This window comes from Ambystoma mexicanum, chromosome 1q (assembly GCF_040938575.1).
Source record: "Ambystoma mexicanum isolate Mex_15411 chromosome 1q, UKY_AmexF1_1, whole genome shotgun sequence".
Taxonomy (NCBI): Eukaryota; Metazoa; Chordata; class Amphibia; order Caudata; family Ambystomatidae; genus Ambystoma; species Ambystoma mexicanum.
In genome coordinates, this window is record NC_090922.1 from 1,502,273,688 (window position 1) to 1,502,294,611 (window position 20,924).

General features: G+C 49.3%; 1 protein-coding gene across 2 annotated transcripts in view; it reads right to left on the reverse strand.

Annotated features, from left to right (window-relative positions):
• The window catches only part of IPO13 (importin 13), an 848,611-nt gene that overhangs the window by 574,154 nt on the left and 253,533 nt on the right, over positions 1-20,924 (reverse strand). For both annotated transcript variants that reach the window (XM_069642404.1, XM_069642403.1), the window contains exon 2: positions 11,806-12,542. In XM_069642404.1, coding sequence (XP_069498505.1) covers positions 11,806-12,542 — 737 coding nt within the window. The remainder of the gene's footprint in view (positions 1-11,805; positions 12,543-20,924) is intronic.

A 20,924-nucleotide genomic window follows, 5' to 3' on the forward strand; every position in this document is an offset into this window, starting at 1 on the left:
CATAACCCCCGCCCTTCTTAGCTTCGTCCCGCGCATCGCCCATCAGTCCTTTTCTATCGCCAGGTCAGAGACCTTTAATCAATAATAGAGGAACCTTATTAGAGGGGACGGTGGGCGGACGTACGGAGGAAAGGGGACTATGGACTAGGAGTAAGGTGGTCACTGCGGTGAGTAACCTGGTTATACTCCTACGTCCCGTCCCCTTTCCTCCATACTTATGGGAGATTCCCACGCACTCCTCACAGGAACTACGGGTGGATGGAAACCCCCTTACTGAAAAAGGTTTTTCAGCACAGCCTGCCCAAACTGAGCATCAGATCTGGAGCTCAAGTCCAAGCAGTAATATTTACAAAAAGCCAATGGGGAGGCCCGAGTAGCCGCTTTCGCAATGGTCTCCCAGGGGACATACTTTTGAAAGGCAACAGCGCCTGCCTTGCCCCGTACCAGATGTGCACAAATCCCTTTAGGAGGCTGTAAACCCTGAACAGTGTAAAACTCCGTAATACAGGCAGCAATCCATCTGGAGATGGTCGCTTTGGAGGCCTGCTTGCCTTGCGGGTTACCAAAGGTTACAAAAAGTTGAGAAGAACTAAGTTCAGAAGTTCTGTCCAGACAGAACTTAAGAGCTCTTCTAACATCCAGGCAATGCAAGACCCTCTCAGCTTCTGAAGCCGGATTTGGAAAGAAGACAGGCAGCAAGATTGACTGATTTAGATGGAAATCGGAAACCACCTTTGGTAGGAAAGAAGGATTCGTCCTAAGGACAACCTTATCCTTATGAAGGCTAAGAAGGGATGCTCCACTGACAAAGCACTTGGCGCCCACTCACTCGCCTTGCCCAGGTAACGGCGACCAAGAAAGCCACCTTCCACGAAAGGTGCTTAAGATCTACCCTAGCCATTGGTTCGAAAGGCTTATGGCACAAGGCCGTAAGAACCACATTCAGATCCCATGTCAGATGCAGTTTGTGAACAGGAGGGAAAAGACACATAAGACCCGCAAAGTGCCATTTAATCACTGGGTTTGACAGTGAGAAAGAGCACTGGCCTGTAGATAGGTAGGTTGCCACAACCGAAAGATAACTCCTGCATGACAGGACATGCACGCCCGACTCTGCAAGATGAGAGAGGAAGGACAGCACTGTGTCAATCGTAGCCACCCTGGGGTCCAATTCTTTGTTTAAAGCACCAGTGACAGAACAAAAGCCACTTGCTTTTATATTGCGACCGCGTCGAAGGCTTCCTGGATGCCTGAATTATGTGCATGTTTTCAGCAGACAGGTTGAGATGTTCTAAAGATCTGATCTCGGGCACCATGCCGCCAAGCTGAACGATTGTGGGGGGGGGGGGGGGGGTGCCACAGCTGTCGATCTCTCTGGTGAAGCAGATCGGGAACTAGCGGAAGCCTGATCGGTGCACACACCGACAGATGTTGAAACTCTGAAAACCCGAGCAAGCCCCTATGCTAGGAGTGGAGCCTCGTGACCTGTGCTGCAGATTGTATTATCCATTTACCTGAGCAAGCCCCTATGCTAGGAGTGGAGCCGTGTAACCTGGGCTGCAGAATGTATTATACATATACCTGAGCAAGCCCCTATGCTAGGAGTGGAGCCTCGTGACCTGTGCTGCAGATTGTATTATCCATTTACCTGAGCAAGCCCCTATGCTAGGAGTGGAGCCGTGTAACCTGGGCTGCAGAATGTATTATACATATACCCGAGCAGACCCTATGCTGGGAGGGGAGCCGTGTGACCTGGGCTGCAGAATGCATTATACGTATACCTGAGCAGACCCTATGCTAGGAGTGGAGCCGTGTGACCTGGGATGCAGAATGTATTATACATGTACCTGAGTAGACCCTATGCTAGGAGAGGGGCTGTGTGTATTGTGGGGAAGTCCAGGCCAGAGTGTGACCAATAGGTATTCCATGTTATGGCTGGCTGGTTTCTGTGTGGGGGACAGAATGAATGATACAGCTCAGCCTGAAAAATACATCGATGCTGAAGGGCTGGGTGCTTGCCCCAATCCACATTTCTTGGTATGGGTTTCTGGATGGAAGCGAATAGCCTGCATACCTGTGAGCCTCATTGGCTGCTTGTATGCATGAATGCCCTTCGGTCTGATTGGCTGACCGAGCTTGGCTCAGCGGAGTGAATGAGGGACAGATGTGTATATCTGGGGACCTCATTTCCCAATTTGTTCAGAAGCTGAAGTTGAAACTCGAAGCTGCTTATCCTTGAAGCCCAGCTGGAGGAAGAATTGCTGCTGCTTTCCTTCGACCAAATGTAAAAGATGTCGAGTCTGTCGAGGATTGATCCAAGAGAGGACCTGGCAAGGAGACCCCCTCCCAAGCTACGAGGGAACATCGTGCAGAAGCTGATCTTCATTGAGGTACCCTGGAAGCCAGTCCCAAAAGGCTGTCTACCGGAGATGGGGTTCACAGAGAATCTTGAAGTAAAGCGCCAGGCCATCTAAGTCCATTGCTTTCGAACAGGGTTTGAAGGATTTCCGTAACCACTGGAAGTCAGTTTAGTCATGTTGCCCAGAAGCAGGGACAGCTTGATGCTGTGCTGCTAGACAACCAGAGCCGCAACACTCCACCTTTGCCTAAGAACATTTGAACGAAGGGCTGCCAGATCATCACCGTCGACCTCTTTGTTACGCCGGAGAAAGTCGAGGTCGTCGACGACCGAGGAAAGTCCGTCAGTGGGTTTCCCGCCACCCGAATCCTACAAAGACTGACGAGTAAAGATCCAAAGTCCAGCCCGTGGTAAAGTCTGAATCGCCAAATCTATCCAGACACCTGCTGCTGGCCTTCCGTTCATCACGGAGTCTTCTTTGAGGCACTGAACTCTGTGCATTGAGGTGGACCGCACACCTCATCTTCAAAGGACTTCCACGATTGATTGTTGAAGAGCACAGCGACGTTCGAAACCGCAGTTCACTTTTCTTCGAGGAATCTCGAAGCCCTGTGGCTCCTGCTTTAAAGGGAGTCCACTCTCGAGGGATCCATCGAGAAACCGTCGAAGAAACGTTTCTAACTCAGGTACATTGGGGTGGTTGAACATTTGAATCAGAAAACAAGACTATTTAAACATTAATGGACTGGGCTTCTTAATACTCATTACAGGATGCCCATGTGGGGGAATCTTCACTTAGAATTGTACCTTAGTAGCTAAAGAAGCATTCTGCATTGTTTAACCTAACTTGTCTTCCTGCCGATGATCTATGCTGGACACATCGCTGTATGATTTGCATACCCTGATAACTGTCAGTAGTTGATGCATTTTAAAGGAGTCAATAGCTATGTGTGGTACTACATAGGCATTATATAGATTTGCCATATTAGAACTGCCAGAGTACAAAGTGTGTTATTAATTGATGTATATATATATATATTGAACCTTAGTTTTATATATAGAACTGTGTGCGCACATAACAGTGTGTGGACATTCCTTTGTGCGGGATTGGGGACTACACTGTACTTAAGAACCAGCCCGCATCACCCGAGTGCTTAAGGCTGGGTTGCTCATACACATCTACCATATAGAGAATCTTGGCTGGGGCGCTCTGTGCTACTACTCTGCAATATAGAGGGCAGGAGTACAGATACCCTCCTCCAGTCTTTACAATGCAAACTTCACTTAACATAGAATTCAGCTGCAATGTCCCTGTTCCACATTATATATCATCACAAATATCTTGGCAATGTATATGTAAGGTTTCCCTTGTAGGTCCAATATAGCTTATGCCAAATAAATACAAAGTACCAATGTATTTGCATAACACAGTTTCACTTATCATTAATCATCAGCAGTTCAAGCAGACAAGTTTCGCACAAATTACGAGTCCTAACACCACCTGTGCATAGTTATGTCAACATACATGTTAAGCTGATGTTACTCAATGATACTCAGATTTGACTAGAATGGTCTTGATGCCATTCAGCAACAGAAAGTTGCTCTAAGTTTTCAACGTCCTCCAACTTGAATCAATAAAAGCGGAAATAAAATGTGTGTCTGATTGGACATGAACATACTAGACCCGTGTGTGCCTGACCAGTACATGAACATAGGACTGTGGTGCAGAAATTAACATAAAAAACCCAACAGAATCATAGAAGTCTACAACACCCAAAAAAGCAGCTTGTTATTATAGAACTAGTCATATTTTCTGTAGTCCTTAATTGTATATGAATATTGAAACCTGGGTTGGGATGATGTATGTAAATATGTTCTATGTACAGCAGTTAGGTGTAAGCATTATATAAACAAATCATTATCGAGTGTTTTCCTCTTTCCATCGCCTGGGCCGGTAAATGCAACCCCTCTAACCCCCCCAGAGAACTACCTTCCATCCAGACCTTGCTGGATCATAATTTAATTTTAAAACCCTTTGCTGGTTCGGCATCCATCCCGCGAGTCCCAGCACTCCCCTCTGCCTACTGCCCCCTACCACTCCCCAGAACGCTGATTGGGCCCTAAGCCCATCAAAGATCACCGACCACGGCAGTCCCCTGCCCGGGCAGCCGTCAGCTAAAGGCCCAGAGACAAAGGACAGCTCAACTTCAAGAAGCTCCAGATGGTGTCAGTAAGAAGTCTGCAGCAGTCAACGTGCTGTAACTGCTATAAAAGTAAGTGCAGTGGGTCAGGGGGTGCAGCAATCCCTGCACCCCACTAATCCGACCCAAACCTCTAATTACTAATAATTATGGTTTATATTGTAACATATTGAAGTGTATTGCCTGGCCACCTCTCTAGCAAAGTTCATTTTTCCTTCTTTACATTGCTGTGTGTTTTGAAACTAGGCCTTTTCCCCTCTTTTTAGGAAAGTCGAATCTGGCTATTTTACAGTGCGTTTCCTCTCCAACCCCTATCTTCCGTCCACACTGCTCCTGCGTCCCCCTGTGGTTGCCTGCTTGTTGCCCCCTGTATGCCTCCTTCTGTGTGAACCCTCCCCTCCGCTGCTTCCTCTGGTGCTCGGCTTGGGCTGTGCTTCTTTGCATCCTCACGCTCCCTTCTTGCCTCCTCGCACCCTCTATGGTGCTCTAAATCTCTTCAATCTTCTCAAACTGCGACTATCTCCTATCCTATCTATCTCACTAAATCTGGTAGGAAAAGGTTCAAGCGATATTCTGGTTTCCAACCCGGGCCTCCCCATCGCGGAAACCCACATCAGCGCTTCCTCCAGACAGGCCCTAACCGACATCCTCTTTGTCGTTCCCTCTCCAGACTTATGTACCCCTTATATGGTCTCGGGTCTCTCTCCTATCTCTTCCTCGCCCATTAATGGTGGCACTTGGTGGGAGGTCCTCTTGGCCTCCTTCCACTACTCCAATACCATCATTAATGTCTATCTGAATGGCACCGTCTTGGTCCAGGGCCCTCAGCCCAATCTCCTTTTTGATAGGCGTCTCTCTGGTCTTATCAACTTCCTTCCTTCTCCCAGTACTCCTACTAGCACCTCCCTGGCTCCTCTGCCACCACCTTCCTCCGCCACCTCCCTGGCACCTTCCTCCTCCTTCTCCTCCTCTCTGGCTACTAGGCCCCCTACTGCTACCACCTGGGCCCACTCACAGGCTAGACTACCACCTCTGCTGGGTGTACCTCAAGCCTGTAACCCACCCCAGAAGTCTTTCAAATGTTGCAAGCTGCTCCACGTTGCTACTCTAAACAATCACTCTGCTGTACTCCTCTGACATCTGCCACCTCCCCAAAGAACTTGACCCGGATGTCCTTGTTCTCACCGAGACATGGTTCACGGCCAGCTCTATCACGAGTTTTGACACTCTCCTCCCTAATGGCTACAAGATCCTCTCCGAGCCCAGAACCAACCGACCCAGAGGGAGAGAAACTCTGATCTTTCCAGATTGGGTCCCTGCTTCTGGCATTCCTACGCAGGCCTACTCCTCCTTTGAATGCCTGTTCTGCAGGCTCTCTCTCTCCTGGTCCCTGACTGTGGCCAACATCTACAAGTTACACTCTTCCTCTCAGAATAGGCAGACCCCCCCCTCTTCTCTCCTTGCCTCTACCTCTCACCTTTTCTTAGTCGTTGACCTCAATATCCACCTGGATGCTGCCAATCCCTCTCTCAATCTCTCTATCAATCTCACTCAGACATTCCCCCCTCTCTCCGCTCCTCTCCTCTCTTGAACTGACCACTTTCTGCTTTCCTCTCACCTGAAACTCTGTCCCTCAGGCAAAGCCCACCCCAGAACTGCCACCTACCGTCTCGGTCATTCGGCCCATGAGGCGTGTGTCAGTGGATGCCTTTGTCTCTACTTTCTCTGCTCCTCCGACTCCTGCGGCTGACTCGCTCTCTGACACAGCCCTCTCTAACCTGCATCTTTCCATCTCCAACACTCTTGACATCCTTGCCCCTGTTATGAGAATCGTCTGAAGCCTACGTCCAAGTTCAAATCTTGGTATGACTCGGACCTCGCTGCCCTGAAACGCAAGTGCAGGATGGCTGAGAGGAAGTGGAGGGCTTTGGGCACATACTCTGACAAACTGGCCTGCTGCCTGCTCCAAAGGCAATACAGACTCTGTCCTGTCCAAGAAGAGAGTCCCCATCCAAGCCGGCGTCTCTGCGGCATCTAACACGCGCAAACACTTTTAAAATCTGCAAGGAGCTGGCCAATCCTTCTGCAGTCTCCACTTCGGTTCCTTCCCAGGCCCTCTGTACAGCTCTGGCTTCTCAGTTCAACACTAAAACTCAGGACATCCGTCCTCGCTCTCCTCTTCCGCTCTCGGATCCCCTCTGAACCCCTCTTCCTCTCCTCCTCCTTTCTCCTCTTTCTCACGTACAACACCTGACTATGTTGCTAGACAAGTCCGATCTATTTAAAGAGTTGTCCAAACAGGTGCTCCACTGCTCCTCCAGAGCCACCAAGAACCACATTGACACCCTTGCTACAGCCCTGGCCGATTTCTCTAATCACTCCTTTGCCACTGCATCTTTCCCCTCTCCCCTCAAGCACTCCCTTGTGCACCCCCTCATTAAAATGCCTTCTGCCGATCCTACATATCGGGCAAACTATCGCCCAATCTCCATCAAGCCTTTCCTGGGAAAACTCCTGGAAAAGCTGGCCATCTCCCAGCTTACTCTCCGCACTGAATCTACTGGTTGTCTCCATGACCATCAGCCTGGCTTCAGAGAAGCCAGAGGCATGGAAACTGCTCTCCTGAACAACCGTGAAGATCTGCTCTCTAATCTTGACTCCAGCCTTCCCTTCTGTCCTCATCCTCCTTGACCTTTCCTCTGCTTTTGACACAGTCAATCACGCCACCCTGATCAATCAACTCTGAGAACCTGGGTATCACATATCAGGCCCTGTAGTGGTTGACCTCCTTTCCCCAGGACCGACCCTACCAGGTCCAAGTACTTTCCACCACCTCCCTCGCCCCATGTGGTGTTCCCCTGGGCTTTATCCTTTCACCCTGGCTCTTCAAGGTCTACTTGGCCCCTTTGGCCCACCTGATCTCTACCTTCTCATCTAAGTTTGTGTTATGCGGATGACTCGGCTCTTTTTCAGGCTCCCCTCTCACTCATTCCCGACTGTATCCGCAATTCAGGATTGGTGCACCTCCAACGATCTCTGCCTTAATGCCAATAAGACAGAGATCCTTCTCATTGGGACACCGGCTCCCGCTTTCCTTCTCTCACTCTGGCTGACCTCCTTGGGTCCTCTTCCTTCAACTTCCTGCGAGGCAAGTAAACCTTGGTGTCATCTTTGACTCCACTCTCTCCTTCTCCACTCAGATCATGGACCTTGCCAAGAAGGCCCACTTCCATCTGGACCTCCTCAGAGGTATTCTTCCATTTCTCACTTTTCCCCGGAAGTTCACTTTCTCCAGAGCTGTGGTTCTCTCTAGGCTGGACTACTGCAACTTTTTTAACCTGACTTCCTCTACTCTCTGCCCTCTGTAACTAATCCAGAACAGGACTGGGAGACTTATCATTGGCCTCGAGCCCAAGGACCGTATCTCTCCAGTCCTGAATTCTCTCCACTGGCTCCTGGTGCCTGCAAGCATCAAGTTCAAGAACCCCTGCTTTGTCCACAAGGCTTTCTGGGTCCGGGGCCCGCCCTATAGCCAACTCCCTCTTCCAAAATACCTTTCTTCTAGAGCCTTTCGCTCATCTAACTCCAACTTTCTGAGGGTCAGACGCTTCTCCAGGCAAAGAGTGGGGCGCGGTAGATCTGTCTCCGCTGCAGTTGCCTCCATCTGGAATGGCATCCCTGCCCCTCTCAAACTTGAGCAGAACCACCTGAAGTTCCTGAAGCAGCTCAAAACCTTCCTTTTATCCTCTGCTTTCTCTCTCCCTTGCTGACCTAACAGTCTGCTGAGCCGACTGGTTGCTTGGTAACATCAGTCTCACAGGGTGCCAGGCTGATACATGATCAGTCTCCCTTTGCGCTGCCTCCGGGCCGGCCGCGCACTAGACTAACCTCTACAGCCCCCTGCCTCCTTGAACTTACCCAGAGCCGCGATGCCCTGGCTGCACTTCCCACTCCCTCTTCCTAGCACTTCCCCCCCCACCTTCTCCACTTTCCTGCACTTTGCGTTGTCGCACTTGCACGATCGGAATGACACAAGGCCGAGTAAGATGGTCGTCTTACCTCCCTTCTCTTGTAGCGCCTAGAAACACTTGTGTATAGACGTGTTATTAATGGCATCATATCAGCAAGTGAATGTGATAAACAATATTTTGCCCAATCCCGCAGCATTTTATTTTTTCAATACGGAGAAGAAAATGGTCGCCCATCAGCTCCCGTATGTGAACAATATCGGCCGGTGGGACAGGTAGAAAAAAGGATTTATCACCAGCCAGAATCATGGTCTTTAAATATCCATTTTTGGCAAATAACCTAAACAAATGTCATAATCCTTCTGATCAAGTTTTAAACCATTTCTTTTTTAAGGTACATTATTGTTCAGTTACATTATTTTAAATTGCCCCCCCCAATTTACATGAGAAAATTGTAAGTTTTTTACCTTAAGTATAATAACATTCATTACATGCATTTCATGATCATTTTGTTGTTTTAATAATTCATTTTGCTCGTAGTCTGTATTGGCAATAATTGCCTTCCTACTACCTCTAGTGTCATTATCTCATGTCCAACAGATAATTACATAAAAGCTTATCGTGTGCATGCAGAGCAGGTGCAAACTTCAATTAGGCTCCCTATTAATCTGAGACACCGTCAGTTTTGCCAAGTCAGCAAATATGGAGAAACACTTAGTAGGCTGCAGGGTGTAAAGAGAAAGAGGAACATCTCGCAGTAAGTGGCAGTGCGTCAATAGAATCCTGGGCTCTAGCGAAAGACAGACAACCATTCAAGCAGGGCAAGCACTCTAGCAAGTCCCTCTGCGGGAGAGTCCAGAAATCAGGGACACGCTTTATGCTTTCATTAGAGGGCAAAATGAGCCACTAAGCTTTAGGAAACACTTGCAAGATGTGTGAATCTTCCAAGAAGCAACAACCAGCTCAACCCAATTTAAGTATGCCAACCTGGAACCAACTCTACTCCTCACCTAGATTGTGCTTTGGCCAATTCATAATCTTAACATGGTTGTGATCCACAGACATCCACCACCTTTCCTAAAAACCTGTATACCCATTTTCTTTGTTTCAAAGTGTGCTGCGAGAACAATAAAGCAATATATTTGCCACTGCAAAAGTAAACCAGAAATTTTGCTGAACGCCTGTCTGGGATTGCTCTAGAGACCAGCCCACGACTCCCAACGATAAAATCAAAGTGCTGAGAATAGGCTAAATGGTACAGAACCCGAGTCCCTCTTATGAACACATGTAGGACTGAATTTAGAGCTAAACTCCCAATATTCACATCCCTTCTCAAGACTGTATGATACCAAGATATAAACTAGACCAATATTCACGTACTGGAGTGTAAGGATTACAGCGTCATAATACCCACAACAGCAAATTAGTAACCACAAAAACGCCACAAGAGAAAAGAAACCAAATAGTGACCGGGCACCAAGGTGCACAATATGAAACAAAGGACTTGCAAGAATGAATCCACGCGTACGTTAAGAAATACTATGCCAAGCAATCTTCCCAATTAACTACGCAAGCAATTACCACTAATGCCATCAATGAAGAGTCTATATATTCTCCTCTACGTCAATATACATGGTACTTTTGACCGTTCTACTTCCTACCATAAACACTCACTTCACAATGCAAGAACATCGACACACACACGTCACAAAACTTCTAAGAATTAATGCGTTGGTACAACATGCTTACTTTCATAGCCAACATATTATATAAAGCCTTAAAAAAGAAAAGGTAGACAATTTTGACTAAAATGATTCAATGTAGACTTATAAAACCTAAAAAGCAAACTTGGGAGACTAACATTTACAGCAAAAATCAGAATCCAGTGTCAGGGGAAATCAATTCCTGAAGCTTCACAAGGAAATAATGTGCACTAAAGCCACCAATACACATCTGAGCTACAAGACAGATCCAACGAGCGACTATTACAAATGCCCAGCTGCTGAAGCATCACAAGGAAATACTGTACACCAAAGACACCAATACACATCCGAGCTCCAAGACAGAACCAACTCACAACTATTACAAATGCCCAGCTGCTGAAGCTTCACAAGGAAATACTGTGCACTAAAGCCGCCAATACACATCTGAGCTGCAAGACAGATCCAACGAGCGACTATTACAAGTGCCCAGCTCATGAAGCTTCACAAGGAAATACTGTGCACCAAAGACACCAATACACATCCGAGCTAGAAGACAGAAACAACTAGCGACTATTAAAAATACCCAGCTAGTAAACTGCACAAGTAACAGCGCCTCCCAGATCCGCCCAATTCTCCCAATGAACCATTCACAGTTGATTCCAATAACTGGGGAGAGGTTCTCTACACCATCCACAGCATGAAGAGAACACACTGCCAATGCCATGTCCAATATAGAGCGGCCTAGGAATAGTAGTACCAACTTCCCTCTTAAACCCAGACATGGCCAAACGTATGCACCGGCAAGAATAGATCAACCCAGTAGATCCCATCATACAAGAAGGCAGAAACAAAATGCTTAACAACTCATTATACTATCGAAAAACTGAAAATGAAACATTGGCAAGCAACAATGGCGTTCACCTTGCAAATGGACCCCAAAACACTTGCAGAAACACTGAAAGCTCTGATGCAGGATAGTTCAAATACTCTATAACAGACAAAGCACATACAACAGGCGGGTCAGATCTCATGCTCCGACTGCTGGGGTGCCATCTCAGGGTAGGATAGTTTCCAAATCAGCTACACAGCATACAGCTATCCACTAGTGGCAACATGGGCGGGTGACATCTGGCACCAGAGCTTCAGATGACCTGTTTGAGAGAAAGGCAAAAATGGCTAAACCTCAATGTTTAGAAGTCATTCTATGTTTTGGAAATCCAAATATGTGCATGCTTTGTCTGGACCACACGACTTCCAGAGCAACAATTAGAAGTTGGTTGCTAGGTAAAAAGACAGGCAAAATTCTCCTGCGTTCTGATTTTCGAGTCGGACACCAAAAGTGAAGACAAAGTAGCAACTGGATTTGCAAATGTCCCAATCTGGCCATCGAGAGGGCAGGGACTGATGTTCAAGAAAGAAAGCTACCATCAGGCACTTCAGAGGATCCACAACCAGACGTCAAGCTTTATACACTGAGCTTCAATTTCCAGAAGGGGGCTAACTGAAGATCTGTGTGGCACAATGATTGAGGAAGGTGTAGGATTGGGTGCAATGAAGGGTTGGTCTTCACTTACCTTTGGGCATCGGGCTGGGAGATGGTGTTGACTATGGCCTCCACTGAGGTGTCGAAGAGCTCAGGGTCCCGCAGGGAGGAAAATGCGACCTGCAGAAGGTTCTCGCAGTCTAGGAGCGGGATCTCGAGCTGCACCCAGCTGGAGAAGCACTTGAGAACCTTCTGCTTAATGTACCCAGGTGAGTCCTGCTGCTGGAGAAGCTGGTGAAGCAGAGGAAAGACTGAACCGCATTCCTGCGCCAGCGCGCTGCGGACCTGCCCCTTCCTGTACTGTGGCAGGCGGCTGGTCTGAAACTCTTCTGGCAGCACAGTTAGCAACTCAAGCAGCGCTAAGCAGCGTGCCTGGCCATCCACATTGGAGTCCCCAGACTGGAACATGCGCACCATGTCCGAAACAGCGCAGGGCCAGGCCTCGGGCATCATACTCAGCGCCAGGGAAGCAAGGGCCACACAAAGCCGGGTGAGCACGATTTTGGAGCCGCTGGCAAATTGCGTGATCTGGCTAAAGAGCTGGGACTTGAGGCTCTCATACTGGTCAGCAGGGATATCATTCCAGTAGCGGGAGATCTTGATGTGGAGTGCGCTGGCCCCAAAGTACTGGATCTCCGGGACTCGATCCGAGCTGAGCAGCAACCAGCTGAACTGCCATGCCTGCGGAGAAACCTGCGCCTGCATTAGCCACTTTTGCGCCATATTCTTGTTCTCGATGTTCGGGTCATAGTACAGTTGATGCAACGCCTGCAAGAAGACGGACAGTTAGTGGAGGTGGCAGAGCATCCATTTCAGTGCTTATAAAAAAAGACTGTTCATGCATTGGTGTCCAAATGTAAACCACTGCCTTCTACATCAACATTATGCCCCAGTAACAGAACTGCTCAACTAACACGTTTCTTCTAGAGCCTCTTCCATGCATGCACCTCTATGTTTTTTATTTTTTTTATTTGTTTAGTTCATAAAATCAACCTTTCAAATTACAAAACAATTATCTGTATCCACTTATATTTCATTATAAAAAGTCACAAATTCAGACAACACAAGTCAAAATGAAGGAATAAGGTAAAAACAAACACTAATATACTATACTCCAAATAAATACAAGATAAAGTAAAACATGATTTCCTTGACTATAAACAAACTAATGCATACCGCCAAAATTTTCTCTGTATATTTACATACATCAATTCAATTGTAATGTCGTATTTCTGGAAATACAGCGTCCAAAAACGGTACTATTGCTACTTTCGTGGCCAATTTGGAACATGAAAAAATATGCTGCCAAGCTACAAAACCATTATATTAAAAAAAGACAGTCACAAGGGGGCAGACACAAGTTTTGTTCTTCAAGTAATTTTTTTAAAGTAGAACTTTCGAAGTGACTTCAATTGGGGACAGTTAACTATACAGTGTTCCAATGTCTCTTTTTGGTTTGCATTTTTGCAAAATCGACACAGATTTTGATCCTTCGAGATTTGTTTCCTTCTGGCCAACACATCTAATGTTGGCCATAGATTCAAGCGGAATCGGAGCTACTTGTATCGCATCTTTGCTGATGGGAATTTAACTAAATAGTCGGCAGTTGCTCTATTTGGTTTATGCCCAAATAATTTACGGTCGAAATCTTTGTACAACAAACATTTGGTTTCATTGACACCAAACATGTTGATGGATCTTTTTTTGTACGACCTTGATTGGCTAGAAGCAGTTTCTAAGTCAATTGAGGTGTCTGCGAGTGCATTCAAGGTGAATTTGCATCAAGTTTGTGAGAACAACGGATTCCGAGTCAACAAATGGTTAACAATTATTCCTAATATATTTGGATGGTTTAAAGACAATAGGCATTTTCGCAGCAGAGCACAGTATTTCCAGGTGACATAAGAATGCATGGATAAAAAACCCAATTCAAAGCGAATTAATGGTAATGGAGTGCAAATAGGGAGATATAAAACTTGCTTCCAAAAGAACGATTCCAGTTTTTCCCACCGCAAGGAATCTTTTGGCTTTGTGGCTTCCGTTCCATAAATCAAAATCGGGATTACTTTTTACTGGTAAAAGGTCAACACATGCTTTACTGAAAATTTGCCAAACTTTCCCATAAGGATTTTCGCTTGAGAGACCAAAGAGCGTAATTTGCCTCTTAATTCTGGCTCATAATATGGATTTGTCAAGGTGTCAGAAATCGTTATGCCCAAATACCTGTATTGGGATACTTTTTCCAGAATAACATTCTTTAACTTCCATTTATACGATTTTACCTTTGTGCATGAATTCCATTTGCATACCATCGTTTGAGTGAGTGAGTTTTAGCTGTGTTCATTATTAAATGATTCTCATTTACATAGGTTTCCAAACCATTTAATAAATTCTGCAGTTCTATATGGGTTTTAGACACGAGCACTAGATAATCTGCATGAAACAAATAAGCGATTTTATGATGACCCAAGCGTGGTGAGTCGCTTGTAATCTGACTAAGAGCCACTCCCAAGTCATATATGAACAGGTTAAATATTGTAGAGGCAAGTCTACACCCTTGTTTTAAACCTCTATAAATGGGGAATTTCGATGACATTTGTCCCTCCAGTGATAATCTAACCTGCAAAGTTGTATTTGTGTGTAAAAGTACAATTAGAGACACAAGGGATCGAGGGCAAGGAACAAGTTACTTACCTGTAACTGTCGTTCTCCAGCATGGGTCTGGCATGGATTCACATGCTCATGAATATTCCCCGTCAGGCCGGGAATCCTCGGTATAGAAAAAAATCAGTATCAGTTTCGTTTCTGATCTGTCTTTCTTAGTAGTAACCAATCACTGGTCTCTGGGTCATACTGCCCCCAGCCAATGACTGCCCTCTCCCTAAGCACCGCCTCTGGCAGCCATCCTCAGATTTGGCAGCATGTAAAGTGGCAGTATGACCAAGTGAAGAGCCGCAGAGGGGTAGGCAGGAGGATTCACATGCTCATGAATAAGAGAATACATAGCAGTACACACATGCACAACCAAGGGAGGTGGCAACAGGCTCAACATTAAGCAATACAACAACTCAACATTAAGCATCTCTTACCTCCTCACCAGGCTCACCTTAGGTGAACAGGTTGCGCAGCACTGCTTGGCCGACCCTGGACTCCTCCCTGGAGTCCCGATCGATGCAGTAGAATCTTGTGAAGGTGTGCGTCGACCTCCACGTCGTAGCCCTGCAGATGTCTAGCAGGGGCACACCAGACAGGAACGCCGTGGTAGCAGCGATCGCTCTGGTCGAATGGGCTCTCGGACGGCCTGGCAGCGGTCGGTTCGCCAACTGGTGACAGTGCATGATGCAGCCGGAGAGCCATCTGGAAATGGAAGTCTTCGAGAGAGCCTTCCCTTGATTCACAGTCCCAAAGTTCACAAACAGCTGTGACGTCTTCCGAAAACTCTTCGTGCGGTCCACGTAGAACTTCAGCGCTCTAGCTACATCCAGCGAGTGCAAAGTCCTCTCGGCCGGCGACGAAGGCGACGGGAAGAAAACTGGCAACACCAAGGGCTCGTTGAGGTGGAAGTCCGACGGCACCTTGGGCATAAAGGAGGGGTGCGTCCTCAGCACCACCCTCGTGTCATGAAAAGTCAAGTATGGAGGCTTGCAAGATAGGGCCTGGATCTCTCCCACTCGTCGTGCGGAGGTGATGGCCACGAGGAAAGCTGTCTTCCATGATAGGAACTTTAGAGGCGCCAAATGCATATGCTCGAATGGGGCCCCCATGAGCCTGGTCAGCACCACATTAAGCTCCCACGCCGGGGCAGGAGCCTTCACCGGCGGAAATGATCGGCATAGTCCCTTCATGAATTCTTTCACCAGGCGATGAGACCACAAGGACGCCCGTCCTGCAGTCCTGGTATATCGGGAGATTGCAGCCAGATGTATTTTGATGGAGGCGTGAGCCAGTCCAGCTTTGGCCAGCGACAGTAGATACGGCAGTACTTGAGGGGCTGTAATCCGCAGAGGGTTAATCTTCTGTGCACGGCACCAGACAGAGAACCTCTTCCATTTATGTCCGTAGCACTTGAGAGTTGAGGACGCCCTGGCCTTTGCAAGAACCTCTCTGCAGTCGGCCAGGATGTCGTACCCTCCAAACTCTAGTGCTGCAGGAGCCAGGCCTGCAAGTTCAGCAACTCCGGGTTGTGGTGAAGAATGGCGCCTCCTTCTCTGGAGAGAAGGTCTGCGTCCGTCGGCAGCTTGAATGGTGTGGACGCTGACAAGTCCAGAAGGTCCGGGAACCAGATCTGTCTCGGCCACGCCGGTGCGACAAGGATCATCCTGCACCGGGACCTCTTGAGCTGGTTGATGAGCCGGAGCAGCAACGGCAGCGGAGGGAATGCATAAAGAAAATAGGCCGTCCCAGGGCAACGAGAAAGCATCGCCCATGCTCCTCGCCTGGGGGAACCTGCTGGCGAACCTCCAGCACTTGGAATTTGTCGCCGTCGTGAAGAGATCGATTTGGGGTTCGCCCTATCGTTGGAAGAGTCGATCCACTTGATCCTGGCGTAGTTCCCACTCTTGGCACGAGCGCAGCTCCCTGCTGAGTGAGTCGGCGATCGTGTTTTTTATTCCTGCCAGATGAAGAGGCACCAGAAACATCCGTTGGGCGACGGCCCAATGCCACAGATCCTGGGCTTCCTTGGATAGGGCCGGGGACCTGGTTCCGCCCTGCTTCCGGATGTAGAACATCGTGGTGGTGTTGTCGGTGAAGATCCTCACCACCTTGCCCTTGAGGGACGGGAGAAAGGATCCGAGGGCCCAGAACACTTCGCGGAGCTCCAAAATGTTCATGTGGAGTGACTTCTCCTCCGGGAGCCAAAGGCCTCTCGCGTGAAGATCTCCGGAGTACGCTCCCCAACCTTCCAGGGAGGCGTCCGTCGTCACAGTCATCTGGTGAGCTGGGATCTGAAAGTCTGTGCCCGCCGACAGATGGGAGCGGGTACCCCACCACCGGATCGCCCGACGGAACGTCTCGTTGAAAGGGACCCTGTCCTCGAAGCTGCCGGTCGACTGGTCCCAGCGGGCGTCGAGGAACTCTTGTAAGGGGCGCATCCGAAGCCTGCAAAGGCGCACCAGATAAATGCAGGAGGACATCATCGCGAGGAGGGACTTGATAGATCTTACTCTGGCCATGTCCGTGGCCAGCAGACGCTGCACCTTGCCCAGAATGGTCCTGGTCCTTTCCTCCGACGGCGAGGCCAGCCGCGCCACTGTGTCGAGCTTGGCTCCCAGAAACAGGGCGACTTGCGACGGAACCAGGTGGGATTTTGGAAAGTTGATGGAGAATCCCAGGTCCGTGAGCAGCTGGACGGTCTTCGCAGTGTGCTCCACGGCGAGCTCCTTCGTCCTTGCCCGGATGAGCCAGTCGTCCAGGTAGGGGTAGACATGGATCCCCTGTAGGCGCAGCCGCGCTGCCACCGGTGCAAGGCACTTGGTGAACACCCTGGGTGCCGACTTCAATCCGAACGGGAGGGCCTTGAACTGGTAGTGCTGCCCTTGGACCACGAACCTGAGGAACTTTCGGTGTCTTTAGAATGGGGATGTGGAAGTACGCATCCTCCAAGTCCAACGACGACAGGAAATCACCCTCCTCCAGCTGTCCCAGCACGTGCTGGAGGGTGACCATACGGAACTTCTGCGCCTTGATGTACTTTTTCAGTTGTCGTAGTTCCAGGATGGGGCGCCATCCTCCTGTCTTCTTTTTTACTAGGAAGTACCTTGAGTAAACTCCGGAGCCCCGAAGCCTCTTTGGGACGAGCTTGATGGCACCCTTCTTGAACATCGCCCTTACTTCCAACAGTAGTTGAGGGACGTGATTTTCCTTCCTGGCCACGGGTGGAACGCGAGGGCACTTCTTCTGAAACTCGAGGGCGTGCCCTTGGGCCAGGGCGTCCAGCACCCAACAGTCGGTGGAGATGGACTCCCACACGCTGACGAACCTCGCCAGCCGGCCTCCCACCGGGGTGCTTCAGCGGGGGCCCGACCCCACGGTCGGTTCAATCTTGTTTGGAGGCCGCCTTGCCTCCTTGACCTCCCTGTCGACGACGACGGGCATCACCTGGCTTGCCGCGTCCCCTGTAGGCTTCCTGGGACGAAGATCTTGCCGCTTGGCGGTACGTGGAGGAGACACTGCCGGATCTCTTGGAGGCACCTTGTCTGCCTCCGGAGCTCCGAAAGGACGGCCGTCGTTGTTGGAGCACTCCCAGTGCCCGGGCAGTCTGTGTCTGTCTTGATGGCCTGAAGGGACTCATCAACCGCCTTCCCAAAAAGGTTGTTCCCGCCGAAGGGCATGTCCAAAACCTTGGCTTGTATGTCCTGGTGGAAATCCGTGGCCTTGAGCCATCCTCGTCGTCTCAAGCAAACGCTGTTGCCCAACTGTAGAAATCAAGACCCGGACCAGGGTTGGGTTGCTGAAATTATACTTTTATTCATGTGATTTTAAACTAATGAAAATATAGTCCATGAACTCCTTGAGAGTTACTCCACTCTTAGGCAGTCTTCCAGGTATAGGATTAAGCCCTCCTAAGTCTCCTTGTTGTCCGGATAGGCCCACCAGTTGTTCCTTCTCTCCTCGTCCTCTTCGTATGACTAGGAAAATCAACAACAAACGCTGGATTAGTTCCCGGGCTTTTATAGGATGTGAGTGACTTGCTTCCCCCCCAATGGAAAGCTTCCCTGTCAATCAGACTTCTCATTGGCTGGTATTGCCATGTCCCGCCTCCTTTAAAGGCTGCCGTGGTTTCCCAGAGTGGCTGCTTCTGCTGCCTGCCCGAAGAGTCCCGCTCCCAGGCCATTCCATCCTGCAAGTCCCTCCCCCCCTTTGAAGTCTCTCCCTCTCGCCATGTGTGTCTGTCTCCGTGGCCGCCCCAGAGCGGCCTGCCCCGCCGAGCAAGCCGTCTCTCCCTTCTCTCCCTTCCTGGTGGGGAGAGACGCTCGGCGGGCCGTGTGGGCCGGCTCCCCGCGACCGCCTGTACCTCCCGCGGGTTCGCCGTCGCCAACCCGTCTCCCGGGCTGCAGGCCGCGGCGGCGTTACCCTTGGCGGGTTCAGGTAAGGCTGGACGGGAGGGGGCCGCTCCTTTCATGTCGCGGCTCGTTGCCGCGATCCCGTAGAGTCCCGGGGATAGCGGGCGGGACGGGGCTGCGTTCTCTGGATCGCGGCCCCATGCCGCGATCCCACGGAGTCCCGCTACCCCTCCCGGCACCCCCTCCACTCCGGGCCCCTTCTCACATCTCCCCATCACAAACCCTGGCCGATCGGGCAAGGGAGGATTCCGGGACAGATAGTCGGCCACCAGCTGGAAACCCGCAGGTCTGTGTAAGGTAATGAAATCGAACGGTTGAAGAGACAGGAACCATCTGAGTACCCGCTGGTTGGTATCTTTATGCCTTGTGAGCCACTGTAAGGGGGCATGGTCAGTATACAACGTAAAGCAGCGACCCAAGAGATAATACCTGAGGGTCTCTACCGCCCATTTGATGGCCAAACACTCCTTCTCAATAGTGGAATAGGCCTCCTCGTGAGGTACGAGCTTCCTGCTCACGAAACAGATGGGCTGAAGTTCGCCCCCTTGTTCCTGTGAAAGAACTGCTCCCAGACCCTGATTTGACGCGTCCGTCTGAAGGAAAAATTGTCTATGGAAGTCGGGGCACCGGAGTATTGGATTTGAGGTGATCCTCTGCTTCAGGACATCGATGGCTTCCAAAGCAGCGGTGTTTTTGGTCAAATCGGGAGACCCTTTGTTCCTTAAAGCGTCAGTTAGTGGAGCTGCCACCGAGGAGAAATCTGGGATAAATCTACGGTAGTAGCCTATGAAACCCAAAAAGGCACAGATCTGTTTCTTCGTGGATGGAGTAGGTATCTCGTGGATGGCCTGGATTTTCGAGAATTGCGGTCGTATCGTGCCTCCGCCTACCAAGTGTCCCAGATATTTCGTCTCGTGTGCCCCTATCACTGTTTTCTTCGGATTAATGTGTAGGCCTGCCTTAAACAACTCAGACACCACCTGTTCCAAGTGGCGTACATGTTCTGTCCAGGTCGTGCTATACACGACAATGTCGTCTAAGTAAGCCGCAGCATAACTCTCATGGGGACGTAGTATGACATCCATCAGTCTCTGGAATGTGGCTGGTGCACCGTGTAGCCCGAATGGCAAAACCTTGAATTGGTATAGACCTTGGGGAGTGGTAAAGGCAGTCTTTTCCCGGTCCGTGGATTTCAAGGGAATCTGCCAATAACCCTTAGTTAGGTCAAGCGTGCTTAGGAAGTTGGCGGATCCTAGCCTTTCCAACAGCTCGTCCATTCGTGGCATAGGATAGGCTTCATAATTGGAGATCGTATTTAATTGTCGGTAGTCCATACAAAATCTAACACTACCATCGGGCTTTGGTACCAACACTATCGGGGATGACCACGGGCTGGTTGAGGGTTCAATTATGTCCATACGGAGCATCTCTTCTACTTCGTTTCGGATAACCATCCTTCGTGCTTCTGGAATACGATAGGGTCTTAGTCTAACAATCTGTCCGGGATCGGTTTTGATCTCGTGTTCGATTAAATAGGTCCTCCCTGGTAAGGCCGAGAACGCTTCTCCAAAGGGAGACAGCCTGGTCAAAAGTTCTGACCTCATGGAAGGAGTCAAGATGGTTCCCCATTGCACGTCTTCTAGCTTGCCCTGTTCATGATTCACGTTTTGTTCTGAGGTATCCTCACCAGCATCCATTGTGGCTACCAATACAGGCGCGTTCCATGCTTTTAGCAGGTTCACATGGTATACCTTGTCTGGTGTGGCACGATCGGGTTGGTGGATCCGATACGTCACAGGGCTAAGTACCTCCTTAACCTCATAAGGACCTCTCCATCTGGCCAATAGCTTGTTAGTACTGGTGGGTAGTAGGATTAGTACTTGGTCTCCTATTCGGAAAGTTCTCATCCGACTTCCTTTGTTATAGTTTTTCTCCTGGTTTCTCTGTGCGTGTCCCAGATTCGTCTCGGCCATCGAGCGGAGTGCTGTCAAATGTTCCTTCAACTCTTCGGTGTACTCTGTTAAAGAAATCTCATCCGAAGTCTCCCATTCTTCTTTTACAAGGTCCAAGATGGTTCGGGGTTGTC